General features: G+C 35.6%; 1 protein-coding gene across 3 annotated transcripts in view; it reads left to right on the top strand.

The window, feature by feature from the left end:
- LOC134534559 (uncharacterized) overlaps nucleotides 1-14823 on the top strand; it is a 56112-nt gene that overhangs the window by 21998 nt on the left and 19291 nt on the right. For all 3 annotated transcript variants that reach the window (XR_010075505.1, XM_063373051.1, XM_063373044.1), the window contains exons 6-7: nucleotides 5369-5533; nucleotides 9189-9344. Coding sequence is in view for 2 of the 3 variants with exons in the window: in XM_063373051.1 (XP_063229121.1) it covers nucleotides 5369-5533; nucleotides 9189-9344 (321 nt within the window). In the remaining variant the exon portion in view is untranslated. The remainder of the gene's footprint in view (nucleotides 1-5368; nucleotides 5534-9188; nucleotides 9345-14823) is intronic.

Below are 14823 nucleotides of genomic sequence, written 5' to 3'. Positions count from 1 at the left end.
TCACAAACACAAGATCCATTGGTCTAGAAAAAATAATGAGCACTTCTAAATGAATACATGTGTAAAATGTAGGCATAAAAATCACATTTAAAGAAAATAAAATACTGAAAAATTTGGTTACAAATATAAATAGCTTATATAAATAAAAATTACTAAATATTGGAAACTTTTACAAAAAATATTAACAACAGTAAAATATAAATACAAAACTAGGTCACCATAACCTTGAACTTATATGCCCAGCTGATCCATCTGAATAACTAAAAAACACAATATTTATTCCTTTCGAAAAATAATTTTAAAAGCTCGGAAGGGTAGGGACACACAAAGCTACAACATTGTGTAACCTTCGAGACCATACTTTATCGTAGATTTTTTTTGTAGGCATGACTTGAGAGGTCAGCTTGATGGTGGTGTAATCTTATATATTTAAGCAATGAATTCTGAGAGCATCATATGTTTTAGCCAGTGTAATTAAATTTAAAAGCACATGATAGCAGCTCCATCTCAATACAGAAAGATTGATTTTGAAGTACAATTGTTGTGCACTGGTTTTTTATTGTATTAATTTCCATATTGATCAGTTTGTATTTTGGTGTAGGGATATTTTATTTCTTAAAACTAGTTTGTTTTGTTATTCAGCATTAAATATAAAACTGAGAGAACTGTAAAATTTCCTGTTATTTTCGAGCATGAAAATACAGCTTAGTTTGTGTGTATGGGCATGTACAAAAATAGATGCAATCAGCCAAGTTATTTTATAACATATGCATTGCAGATGTTTGATAGCCAATAAGGGGCAAACAATCCTGGAGGAGGTGTGTCTGTTAGAAAATCTTGTATTTTATGTGCTGTATTGATAGAAACTGTGATTTGCATGTTGAAATGTGTGCTGATTGGCTGTTGTTATCTTTATAGAATACAGTGTAACCAGCAAAGGTGTATGTCCAAAAAAACATTTAACCCTCGTTGTAATCTTTCTTTACTTTATGGTGATTTTATACTGATTCTGTGTGATAAGTTAAAATTCAGAATAAAAATGCTAATTTTTCTTTGCAAATTAATTACCATGTTTTCTCGCATAATCGTCGCAGATTTTATTCTAAAATCAAATTTGAAAAGTAGGGATGCGACCATTATGCGGAAAAAAAATTTTTGTTAGGTAAAGTTATTCTTAAAAACAAAACCCGTTCATGGAAGGTACATTTATTTAAAAAAAGGTGGAGTATACAAGAGCACGCCAAACAATCTATATATAATTCCTTAAACAAAAACCTTTCTTCAACTTTAAATAGAAAAACCAAAACTCTAACGAGAACGCAAGCCACTTGAATCTGACGTGAACTAACATGTTGTAGTACACACTTGCCACGAAAGAATGCGGGCTATCAAAAGTAGTAAACTCGGCACCTGACAGAGAGCGCGCGTTGCATCCAATCGGCGAGATATCAATATTCGATTATGTGCGCGCTCTCTATACGGGAAGCAACATAACCAAACATGAATGATGCGCTGGCTACATTTTTATAAGCAGTACGCCGCGGTAACACAGACAATCAGATAAAGGAAATACCATTTAAAAACGTCTTTAAAAGAAAATTTACACGTCAGACAACTTTGTATTTACGTTAATTAAATAAATAAGTGGTAATGACAGAAATTAAATTTTAGATTATACCTACACCGCGGCGACGCAGACGATGAGATAAAGGAAATAACTTTTAAAAACGTCTTTATAAGAAAATTTACACGTCAAACAACGTCGTATAAATTGACGTCCCTCGCCCTGTGGTCCCTAAGTCCCTGTTGCAAATTGTCCTGAAACTCGCCCTACGTTGCCCGCGTAGCTCCAGTCGGAGAGATAGTGGAGTTCAGGCCAACGTGGCCGGGTACCGGGAAACGTAGGACCGGGATGGAATCTTTTAGAGGTTAGAGGTTCTGATTAAGGTAGAAAGGAGAAGAAGTTGCTGTCCGTTTACCCGAGCGAGTTTATTTCGCTGAAGCCCTGTCGCAGCCTGGCCGACACGTTGCAGGACGAACGCTCTCCCCCGCCGTGACCTGGTCTCCCGAAAATACACGTAAAATAACTCGTACGCGACCTGAACTGACTGCGTAGGCAGTCCCGTGTCGAAACTTGCTGATAGCGAAATTTCAGCCGTGCTTAGAGCGCGATTCGCGCGGAGCGAGCGAGAGCACGTCTGCTCTGCTCGAAGTCTTGCAAGCGACTGCCTCCCCGCCCACCCACGCAACGCATCGTGCGGGCCGCGGAGGAAGGGAAGGGGAAATAGGCCGGCGTGGGAGAGACGCGACTCGTGGCTGACCAGGTTGCGGATCTACATGTTACAAGCACTGCAATTGAAAATAAATACAAAAATATTTAAACACAGATTATTAAAGAATTATGAAAACATTATAAATTACTATACAAAAAACGTAAACACAAGTTATTAAGAATTATGAAAGCATTACAAATTACTATACAAAAACGTAGCCGCTCGTGAGTTTTTACACAATCACAAGATAATTATAAAACAATAGAAATTATTAAACAAGACACGTGTTCGTTTGTGGACGTTCCAGGGCGCACGCGGGTGCGTCCTTGATCGTAGACACAACACTGCACTTAAGTCGCACCATGGGGAAAATACCGCCCTTAGACCCACGTTGGTGGACAGGTACGGCCTCTACGTCTAGGAGGGCCTGACGACTGTCGTCAAAATATTAGATTTCTACTTAACTTAAAAATAATTAATTAAATTAATTTAACTTAAAAATACATTGTTTTATACGGGAAAGATACCTACACAAAGTGCTCGGCATCTACTAGCGGGACGAAAAACATCATGCAACGTTTACGCGAGAAGTTTTTTTATCCCTTTTTTGACAGCCTAAAGTATGGTTGCGACGATTACGCGCGTGCGATGATTCTGCGATAAAACACTGTACTGATGTAACCTAGCACCTGTGATTCATTTCAATACTACTAATATTATTTTTAATTTGGACTGAAAATAAATAAAAATGAAACAATTTACCAGTTACATAAATGCTTTTATTTCTGAATGTTTGTTACCCAGCTAAATGTTTCATAGATTATATTACAGTAGAACCACGATTTAACGAAGTGCTATGGTTACCAAAAATGTTTACTCTAAATCGATGTTTCGTTAAAACCGATTTACCGATTTTCAATGACCCCCTCACTCATAATCGCGTCCTCACGTTTCCATATCGTAGACAGGGTCGACGCTGATATCTTGTGCTGCCGTGCTATCTCAGACTTTGTCAACTTTCCATCTTCAACGTTTTTTTATCTCACTCGTACGGCCCCCGGTTCGTACGTACACCTCGGTCGTACATACAGATTTTCAGAAACAGTGAAAAATGAGGCATAAAACATCAGCAGCCAGCCAATAGACGCGAGCTTAGCGAAAAAATATAAAATAAAAGCTCCACCGCCCGTGTTCCAGTTTTGTCCAGTTATAATACTAGTTTATTGGTATACGCACCAGTTTTCTCGCTGCCTTGACATGTTCAAATTTACGTTCATCTTGATGTCTTGATACCAATGATTAATTATTTACAATCCCCAGAAAGAAATGGTTAGTAAATAAAGTCATGTACCAGTAAAAAAGCTAAGCAGGTTGTCAACAAGCAGTGTAGTCAATTCCAATTGCAATCTGTAGTAAAAATCCAAGAAGAAAATCAAAAAATCAAAGTCCGAACAGCACTTATAAAAAACGTATTCCAAAAACTAAACACCGCGCACAAAGCTCTTACTGAGAATAATAGAGCTGTAGCAAATCGCATGTATTCGGTACTGAGTAACGGGTGTGCTATCTAGTAACGAGTAACGAAACGCTACACACGGCTGCATTTCATTACTCGCATTTTTCGTATGTTTTACGCATGCGCGCGCATATTCGATGAATTTGCATTACAAAGAACGATGTTTGTTTATTAAGTAAAGTAAAATTTTGAAATTTGTCGTCAAGGGTTTTTACTGTTTATTAAAGGTATTGTGTGTGTAGACAAAGTTTGAGATTGGAACAGAAACAACGTAAGAAAGTATTGTTTACAAATTAGAAATATGTATGTTATTGTTTTTTATTATCGCATATTTTCACGTTTTTTGTTCTTATCTTAAAAGAGATAATAAAAAAAACCCTCTATTGAGATTTAATTGTTTCTTGGTTAACAAAAACTGTTAATTATCAAATATTGTTAATTGTTTATATTCTATTTATTGTTATTTACGCAACGTCATACTGTACGCGTACGCAATACGACTCAATTCGTTGCTGCAACATAACATAGTATGTTATGCGGTATGAGAAGTAACGAGTAACGTAACGATACAATAGTAACGAGTACTAATTGTTATAGTAACGAATACATACGGGTATGCTTTTTTTCGTTACTTTTACACCTCTAAAGAATAATGATAATGGCGTATTGGTGTGACGTGGTCACAAGTTGAAAAAACCTGGAGGATGGGAAAGGGAATATTTGGAAACGTGTTATTATTGGCTAGCACTGTTACTATGCGGACGTGTTTGGAAGATAACGTGGTGAGTCAAGCCAGGGATAGTAGAGGAGGAGGGGGATGCGGACAAAGAAACCCTTCATGACGTCATGTGTCGCGGACAGTCTATCTATCCAGGCGCGCGCAATGGCACGCACCTACACAATTCAGTTACAGCGCCCGGAGTTTTTAAGCAATTTGAACAATTTTTTTTTAATTTTTTCGTATTTGGACAGATGATGCAAAGGCACATATTAATATATAGTACCTCCATTCTATTACTGACACCACAGAGTGTATTTTTTAATAATATTCCATTTTAATTTACTTTCATTTTTTGGAAATCTATATTATTATTTTAATAAATTAGTGTTTTTTGATGGTTCCTGAAAACCTTTATGTTAAATCACTGTTTCACGTTAAATCCGTGTTCGCAAAATCGGGGTTCTACTGTTATTTGGAAAATAAATTATATTTTGTATATACTTTTGCAGTAAGCTGACTCAGTTGCTAATTAGTAATCCATGCATAGTTAATTTGATAAGTGAGTATAGAGTAGATTAATTATTAATAATAATATGGAGCAAGATGATAGTGACTATACACTGGACGTACATTCCAGACAACCTGGCCTTCCTGATTTTGGTTTTCATGGGTTTTCTAAATGACTCCCGACAAATACTGGGATATGGCCAATTCCTTTCCTAATATCCTATTTCTGTGTTTTGTGTTATAGTCCCTAATCACCTCGTTGTCAATGAGATGTTTATCTTAACTGTAAGATAGGAAGATTTTGTGTTTTGTTTATTTTCAAGTTGATGTGATTATCATCTTGTGTCCTAGAACCTGAGCCTGCAAGTTCTGAAACATCTGAAGAAAATGCGCCAGATCCAAAGCCAACTGCTGTGCTCGCAAAGAAAAAGGAATCTAGGATTTCTCAAGAAACTAACAGTAAGAAAAATCAACGCCGCAGTCTCAAGAGGTTGAGTTCAAAGGATGCTGATTCTAGTAGGTATTTTTATAACATTTATTGCTGCAAATTTATTGATAAAATTCCATTTTCCTCTATTTTATGAGAGTCTTGTGCTTTGGAGTATTAAGTCTTAAATCTACTATGTCAACAGGCCCCGATGGATTTCTGAATTTCATCTTAAAAGGAGGTTCTCATTTATTTGTACCCTTAATTCAACACATTTCTAATAAGACCATTAAACACCATCTTTTTCCTATCAAAAGGAAGATATAAGGGCATCCTTATCCAAAGATAGGAAGAAAACTAATTATCTCCAACTATAGACCTATATCTTTATTTCATGGATTTGCAAAAAATTTTGAAACAATTAAATTTCCATATAAAAACATGCTATTCCTAAATCAACATGGTTTTGGAATTAGCATGACAGTAACAAATTTACTTACTTTTCTTAATTCAATATATAATGAAGTTACCATAAGGAGCAAGGTAGATGCTTGTTACCTTTTACCTTTTTGGTGCTGACCTTGTATCTTTGTGCACTGTTGCCATATCATATGAATTTAAAATTGTATTTTTTGGATAAGCATTTTTGCATATTGTAAAGCATCAAAATACGCATCAGGTGACATATATTTTAGATACTAAATTGCAAATAAGGGTTTAAAAAAAATGTAATTTTTTCCCTGGGAACTGTTTTTAAGTATTAAAAAATGTATTACATCAAAAAAATTAACCTACAGGTGTATTCAGTTTAGATATTTTTTTGTTAGTAAATTCATATCTTAGGGTGCAACCAATTAAATCTAAAGCAAAAATGCTCCATATTTCAGTTATATAATTTTTTAAAATCCTAAAATGCATTTCTTCAGAAACTGACATCAAAAAGTTTATTAGCTGCAAAGTTTTTTGCTATTAAAGATGGCTGGATGTCTAAAGAATGAAAGATTTTCATAATGAATGGAATTGGTTTTTAAAAACACCATCTCAATTGCTCCTACAGTTTTTATGTCTATAGCTGTAGGGACTTGTATTATCCGTGCAAAAGCTCATTGTAATATAGGCTCGCTCCAAAACTATTCTGTCCTGCAAGTGAATGCAAAGCATGATCCATATTTATCAAGAGCCTTTACAAACTGCTTCATAAGGCCCAGCTTGATATGCAGTGGAGGAAAGATAATTTTCTCTTGTTCAACTAAGGGTTCGTTAATAGGTTTTTTTCTCCATCGACCATGCCTTCTCTCTTAGGCCACTCTTTTCTAACCCAGTGGTGTGTTTTGCTCTGCTAACCCAGAGGCACAAGATACAAGGATATTTGGTGTGGCCACTTTGCTGTCCGAGGAGAAAGTTTACCATTTTTAAGTCCACACAAATCACTCAATTGATGTTCACGATATCTTATCTTCTCCAAGACCAAATCTGTGGTGCAATATGTTTCTTTCATTGTCGTTGAGTGAGCAATTAGTATTGAACCATATTTGTTTCCATTGTGTAGAAGAACACATTTCAAGCTTTGCTTTGAGTTATCAATAAATCATCTGTAAAATATTCAGGAAGACTAATTTTTTGCAGGAGTCCTGTAATATCATGACAAAATACAAGATTTTCTTCTTGAGAGAAGAATGGTAGCCGAACTTTTTCTCTTGTACGGTAAAATGTAATTTTGGTTCCTTGTTCAGTAAATTTTTTTTCTTTCAACCTGGAAGCCAGTAATTCAGAAGCTTCTTTTGACAGATTAAGATCTCTGACAAGGTCATTTAACTCATTCTGGTTGAAACGTTCAGGAGTTGTTGACATCCTCTCATAATGACTGTAACCTTCATTTATATCAGAAGGGTGGTTATAGGGCAACATTCGTCCTCAGAAAGCTCTGGAAGCTGGTGAAATGCTGCGATCGGTACTTCCTCTGAGTGAGGGACCGGGGGTCTTGCAGTGATTAAATCATGATAAGTCCACTTGCTACCGTTGTTTAGATTGATTCCAGTAATATTTACTAGACAGAAATAACAGTCATTAATGTGGTTTTTGGGTGCTCTCCAAACCATCGGTACGCCGAATTTCAAACTTTTTCTTTTCCCGCTAGTAAATGTTCTGTACAAGTTTTACTAACCTGATACGGTGCCCAGGATTTATCCTGATCACTGAGCTTAACACCAAAGTATCCATGATAAGTTCTCTTTACAAGGTCACTAACAGTCTTTCTGTTATCTTTTATTGTGTATTCTCCGCATATGTAGCAAAACACATCAGGATGATTTACACGACGGCTACTGGAATTCATTTTTTATCAACTTCAATCTATCCTGCAGGGCTAAAACTCACAAACTGTCCTCAAATTCAGTTGAAGCGTTGAAATGAAGGATGGGATTCCCAGCCTGGGGGATCCCTGTGACGAAGTGGCTTAAGTCAAGCAGGCGGTTTTTATTCTTTTGCCACATTTACCTCAAAAAGTAGAGCTGATAGAAAAAAACCAATTTCATACTTAGATTCAGCATTCCAAATATAGCTAAAATCAGTTCCAAAATCCTAGGCACCAAACTTTTTTTTTCTTGTTGGCCTGTGTAATTGACCTTTAATTTATTCAGTACTATTTAGTATGTTAGATTTTAAGTTGTTGAGTAGTATGTAAATAATAAAATATAAAAAAAATATCATATTTTTTGAAAAGGTGTAAAAGAGTTGAAAATTATGTTTTATTGAGGAAACATTAAAAAAGTTTTCTTAAAATTCTGTTAAAAATCACTTAGTGTTGTCCTATTTATTTAGCCTTATAATCCCTAAAATATTTGCAGACTTTAAGTTTTTTTAAATAGTTAGTGGTTTGAAGAGTTGTGTATTAAGTAATAGGGATGGGGCCCGACAAAATTTATGCCCCAGGGCCCTTTATTTGTATTAATAATGATTGTAAAATTAAGTTTAGGTAACTGTTTTCATAAAGCAAATTTTAGGACATTATACAATAGATGTATCAGTTACTATAAAATAACCAAACAGCAGTTCTATTTCCGTAGTTTATATAAAATTAAAGAATTATTTCAATGCTTATGACAAACACTCCTCCATTGAGACCAACAACTTACCACAAAGAAACGTTTGTGCTTCTAATGGTAGCTTTGGGATGCATAGTGCTTCTATTGTAGAATACAAAAGCTTGGTGCTACCTTGGACTTCAGAAAATTTCAAGGCCTTACTGAAGACTCAGGACTGAATGATGCAACTTGAGCTCTTAATAAACTTGAAATAAGTGAATGAATTAATGTGCGAAGAAACAAACGAATGGATGACTGAATGTTTGGAGTGCCTTGGTAGAAGTTATTTGATCTGTCCACTCAATTTCAGATCTATTTCAGCATTTGGAGAATGTGAAGGGCATTTTGTGAACATAATGCTGTTGAGATTCTGAGAAGGGGATTGGATAAATGTTGCAGAGCATATGGAGCACAACATGTGAAAATGTTTTATAAATACTATATTATATTTCACTAATACTGTTTCTTTTTGTATAAGTTACAATCTTACTAAGCTGTGGTATATTATGGGGAAGAAGCATTTGTGTTGTAGTGAGTGCATTGTATGTGGTGGCTCGTGAATTTAAAAATTTATTTTAAACTGCAAATTTGGTTAATTTATAACACTTGGCCATGACAAAAGAGTACTGTTTGTAATAGTGTGCATTTTGTTTGCTGTAAGGCCCCAGGAAGTCTAAGCGGCAGCGCGTCGCACCACTCCAGTTTTGGAAAGGGGAGAGACTGCAGTACGAACCCATCAGTCATCCAGAGTGTCTAACAATATGTAAAATAGTGGGCGTCGTTCGTCCAAGAGTGGAAGCTAAAATAGTGAAGAAGGGTAAGTGTTGATATGTAACCAATGTTATGCAACAGTGTAGAAATTGTTGCCTGAAGTACTTGACAGCTCTTGCTATTTTATTTATATATATATATATATATTTTTCCTGTGTTAAAGTTTAATATTCAAACATACAAGTCACAGGACAAGTCGTTACATAATGCATTCCCAATAAAATATTTCATTCAGTTCTGTGATGTCTGCTATCACTTACTGAAAACACTTTTTTGAGCTGCTTTCTTTATCATTCTGTTGAAGCCTCATGCATAGTTACATACTTAGTAGAAATACAAGCTGTGAGAGATGCCTTTGAGTCCGAAACTAGCCAATTCAAGTGTCACTCCCTCAACTGCGACTTTCTCAGCATATCACGTAGCTCCTTGTTCGTTCATTCGCTTGTTCTCATGTTAGTCTTCCTAATTTGATGGCTTCTTTTAAATCTTTTTTTTCTCTATGCAATAAAGGTAATGAGGTTTCGTAGCTATAACAGACATAGGGCCTCGTATGGAATCACACCTCTGTGATGAGTCAGATGAAACTTTACTCTCGTATCTTACAATGTGTGTGAAGAACGTTTCCATTGGGACCAGCACCGTACCACTAGGAGAAGTTGGTGCTTCTAATGGTAGCTTATACAAGCTTTGCTAAAAATAAAAATTTTGTTCAAGAGGCAAAAAATAGCCGTGCTTCACTAATTGAATAATTTTATGCATTTACAACTAAACCATAAATAAGGCTATGTAGCCCTTGCTGCACAGAAATGCCTGTTTACTGTACAAAAACACTGGCAAGCAAATATTAAATGCTTGACTGATTTTGAATAAAGTCTTTCCTAAAATGAGCTATTTAGTTTATATTGCCCCTAAATTACAAAATTCTTGAAAACACAATAATAATTGTTGCAAATAAGCTGTCAACTATCTAAATAGTCTTTCTAACACTTATTTTCAAAGTGGACAAAGTTGTTCCAAGATTGCCTTCTAACAAATCAGACTGGAATTGCTAAAGACGACATAACACAATTTCAGTAAAAATTGTTGTTACATGTTAGTGCTGCTATAGGATCAAGAATTCTGAATTTCGAGTTTAGTTTTGTTTAAATGAATTGAGGATGGATTACCAACTGGCAAAATTACTGAAGATTTTTTAAATATATTGTCCATCCAAAAACAATTATTGAAATACCTGCCAGTACACTTTTCCAAATTGTTCTTCATTGAAACACGAACAATAAATTTTATCACCCAAACCAAGCTATCACTGTCCAGTGGCATCAAAAACAAAAGTAATAATATTGATAAAAATGTTCTTTGAAAACACTTTCCACAGTTGATTACATAATAACTTCGGTTCAACCAGGAAATACTAATCCCTGAAGGCAAATGTATGGAAAATTGCCTGTTTACAGCTTTGCACTACATCACTTGAATTAAATTTATGGGTCACCTAGTGAGTGACGCAAGATGGTAGAATTGAGCCGTGGGACACATCCTTCTAGAACATTCTAGAATTTACCATGCTAGATATCACATTTATTTTCTTCTCAAAAAACTAGAAATGGGTACTGTCAAGAGCCCATACTTCGGACAATTTGTAACCATCTGGTTTTTGTGGCTGGCAAACCTGATTTTTTCTGATGTCACTCTAGAAGTGGCATGTGTCGATAGAGGGATAGCTGTTACTTATAGAGCTGTGAAAATAACATTTTTGGAATTATGTGCTTAGAATGTTATGCCAAAACAGGTAATTTTTTTTAATGGAATAACTTTTGAGTGCTCAGATCATTAGCATTAGTAAGTTCTGGACCATGCAGACTCCTGATTTCTTTAGCCACTTATGTTTGGTAATATGATCTGTTTCTGACATAATTTTTATGTAACAAATCCATTTATATAACAATTTCCAAAAAAAAATTGCACATAGGTACTTGGGACGGTGCCCCAAGTTAGGATACTAATATCAATAATGATTATATTTAGTTTATGTGTACAATTGTATGTTTTTTTTTTTTTTTCATTTTGAAAAGTTATTTTTGACAACATAAGTAAAATTAATTAGGGATATTACACTTTTGATGATGATTCCATTGTTCTGTCGGCTTAAGCTGTTCGCAAGGGTATGAGTTATCGGCAAGCTGAGAAAAAGCTTGGTGTTCCAAAATCCTCAGTGCAGAGGAAAGTGAAAATTGTACAACAACAACGGTTTGGCCAACCACCAGTATTAGATGTAGAAGAGAACAAACTGTCTGAATGTTTATCTTTAATGGGGGAGTAGGGATTTCCTTAAACTGCTTTCGATATCAGATTCATTGTCAAGAAGGTCCTCAATAAGAGAGGAGCAGTTGAACCATAGTTCAAAAACATGCTGGAAAAGAAATGGATTAGATGCTTTTTAAAAAGACAAAGTGAACAATTTGATGATTGCTATTGACGACACCTGGCACTCTGACCCCTGTTGCGAGTGATTCCCTGTCCTGACGAGGGCGCAGACCAGCCTAAAACTCAGGGAGTGAACGGGTTCTCACCTTGTGGCTTGCAACAGGGGGCCAGGACAACAGCGACCCCTCAAGCTGTCGGCCGCTCGAGACGCCACTTAGTTCGGTCTATGTATGTCCGTAGTTCGGTCTATGTCGTTCAGGCACTGGCTGCTAAATGGCGAACCACTCACTACTCTCTAGCGGCGAAGTGCGGAGCAGTGCTCAGAGGCGTACGTCACAGATGACAGGCCAGCTACGACTGACTCCCACATACCGGCGCACGGCGAGCGAGAAGCAGGGGAGGGGGACACACGAGATGCGTGAGAGACAGTACGCGGTCTGGGTCCGAGGACGTCGTTCGTCACACCAGCCGCTGCGCTCGGGTGCGTTCACTGCTCGAAGCACCACTCAAAGCACTTCGTTACACTCATGCTAGGACCAGAGGGCTATGGGCAACAGCGGGCCTAGGGACCAGGATGGACATGACAGCTGTCGTCACTTATCTAAAATAGCTTGGTGACTTCCCAAAAGCTATAAAAGGCGACGACCTAGCTAGTCATATGTCCGTAAACATTTTGAGTAATTGCATTTAGAACAACATTCGGTTCATACTTTTACCACCAAACAGTGATTTAGCATTTTTCAACCCTTTAAAAACAGTGTGCAGAGAACTTACAGAATGAAAGTTTAAGTATTAAGGGTGTATAAGGAAGGATCAGTTTCCTAGACTTCTGTAGAAAACACTGGATGAACTTGAAAACAAAACTGCTGCAAACCTAAAAGCTGGATTCAAAAAGAGTGGCATTTCACCATTGAAAGAAACAAAGTCATTGAGTGTCTACCTAGACAAAAAGTGACAAGCAGATAGATGATGGCCACATTTCAGCATCAGCCTGGACATCATCATTTGAAGAATATCTTAAAAGCACTTTTGAAAAGGAAACCGTAGCAAACCCAAGGATGAAGATGTTGACCGTTACTCCTGGCAAAAGCTTGGCAAAAGATCATGTTTATCAAAAAATAATTCTGTACCCACCAAAATATGAAGCCAAAAGCAGATTCAGAAAAAGAAGGGACAGATAAAAGTGCTTCTATTAAGAAAAAGCATGTAGGAAAATCTGCAGAAATAAAAAAAGTCAATAAAATGTGAGTTAATCAAGAAGATACTACTTCAGGAAAAAGTGACGGAGCCATGTCTTTACATGACAGTAACTCTTCAATTGGAGAAGATTTCTCAGAATTGCTTGATAAAGAAGTTCAAGAAGAGCTTGATCTGGAAACAACTGATGAACAGAGTCATGTTTATACAGATGTTGAAGAAATGAAGGTTGATCATATCAGTGAAACACTGTCTGATGCCTCTATCCAAGAAAATGATTTTGTTCTGGTTGAATTTACCTATGATGAAAGGAAAAATAATGAAGCTAAAAAAGAGTTTATGGGTAGAATTATAGAAAAAACAAAGCTACCTTCAAAATTAGCTCAATGCCAAAATATAAGGGATCACAAATGGTTTTGATTTTACTAATGTTGAAGATGTGGAGTAGGAAGGTGAGCTTCTTCAAATCAAACAAGTTGTTGAATCATTTTCTGAAGTAAGAGGATGATACATGTTTTACTTATAAAGATACTTTTTGAAGTTATTGTTGAGAAAAATGTTTAAAATAGTATAGTAAAGTTCAGACACTTTAAGCTTTAAAAAGGCAACACTGAAACTTTGTCACTGACTACTCATATACTCATATAAGTTCATTATAATTACTTTCTAATAAAGGCTTTTGTTGTATGAAAATGTTTAAACATTAATTCCATTATAGGTTTCTATATTGAGAATTGTTTTTAAAAAAGGTTTTAAGTACCGAAGTAGAGTCACAGGCATCTTAACATGAAACAGCATGCCAAATATATACTGTCATAAGTTAGGGGATTATCTCCTAACTTAGGACAGTAACATTTTCTTTTAAAACCACATTGAAAAAGTATTAAAAAATTCAAAGAGTATTAAGGTAGACCAGAGTTTTCATGAATTTTCTTACATTCCGACTAATTTTATTAATATATTTATTTGCTGCTGAAACTGAAAACTGTTCCAAGTAATGGGCTCTTGATTGTACTAATAACTTGCAACCTGGTATCAGGGAAAAAAGGAAGCTACCATGTTTTATTTTATTGCATAATTGCCACATATTTTATGCTAAAATTAAGTTTGAAAAGTAAGGATGCAACATTTATATGAGAAAAGCATTTATGTGCAGGTAAAGTTTTTCATAAAAAAAAATATGTTGCATGGAAATTACTAGTGTACATATTATTAAAGAATTAACTGTAAATTATAACATGTGTACATAAATTTAAAAGATGTTCATGGACATATGCCATTGCTGGTCTTAACTGTATGTCATAGAGAAACCACAAGAATGAACAAGAAAGATGAACACAAAGACAACATGAAGACAAACACTGAAATCAGCCAGTGTCAAATGTACAGAATAGACAGCACACATGACCAAAATCAGTGATATGTTAGAAAGATTATAAAACAAAATACATATTGGGAAATTGTTGAGAAATCACATACAACTAATTCTCCCCTTTGAAATAAAATTTTTATTACAATACCACCATCACTAAAAATCAACTTTTTTTTCACCAGTCTTGTATAAGATTTTCCACAAATTTTTTTTTGTTACCAAGGCAAGAATTCTCATATTTAATCATTTTAAGTTTTTTCATCAGACGTAGATGATCGCTACCTCAAACCTTTAATAATCATTGCAATGTCTCCCTCACAGGAAAAAACACAAACCACGTGCAAGATGTCCGTTAAGCAACATCATGTTAACCAACCTTGGAGCCTAATTGAGCGTGTGCTATGCAGCTTTGCCATGAGTTTTGTCAAATTTTGAATAAGTGGTGCACCATGATTTTTCAACACACGTTTTACAAATAACTGCTTGGTTTACACAGGTAAATACAGTACCTTTATTTCAAAGCCAGCACTAT

This window comes from Bacillus rossius, chromosome 1 (genome assembly GCF_032445375.1).
Source record: "Bacillus rossius redtenbacheri isolate Brsri chromosome 1, Brsri_v3, whole genome shotgun sequence".
In the NCBI taxonomy this organism is placed as follows: Eukaryota; Metazoa; Arthropoda; class Insecta; order Phasmatodea; family Bacillidae; genus Bacillus; species Bacillus rossius.
The sequence above is the reverse complement of the archived record's forward strand: the minus strand, read 5'-3'. Positions and strand labels throughout refer to the sequence as shown.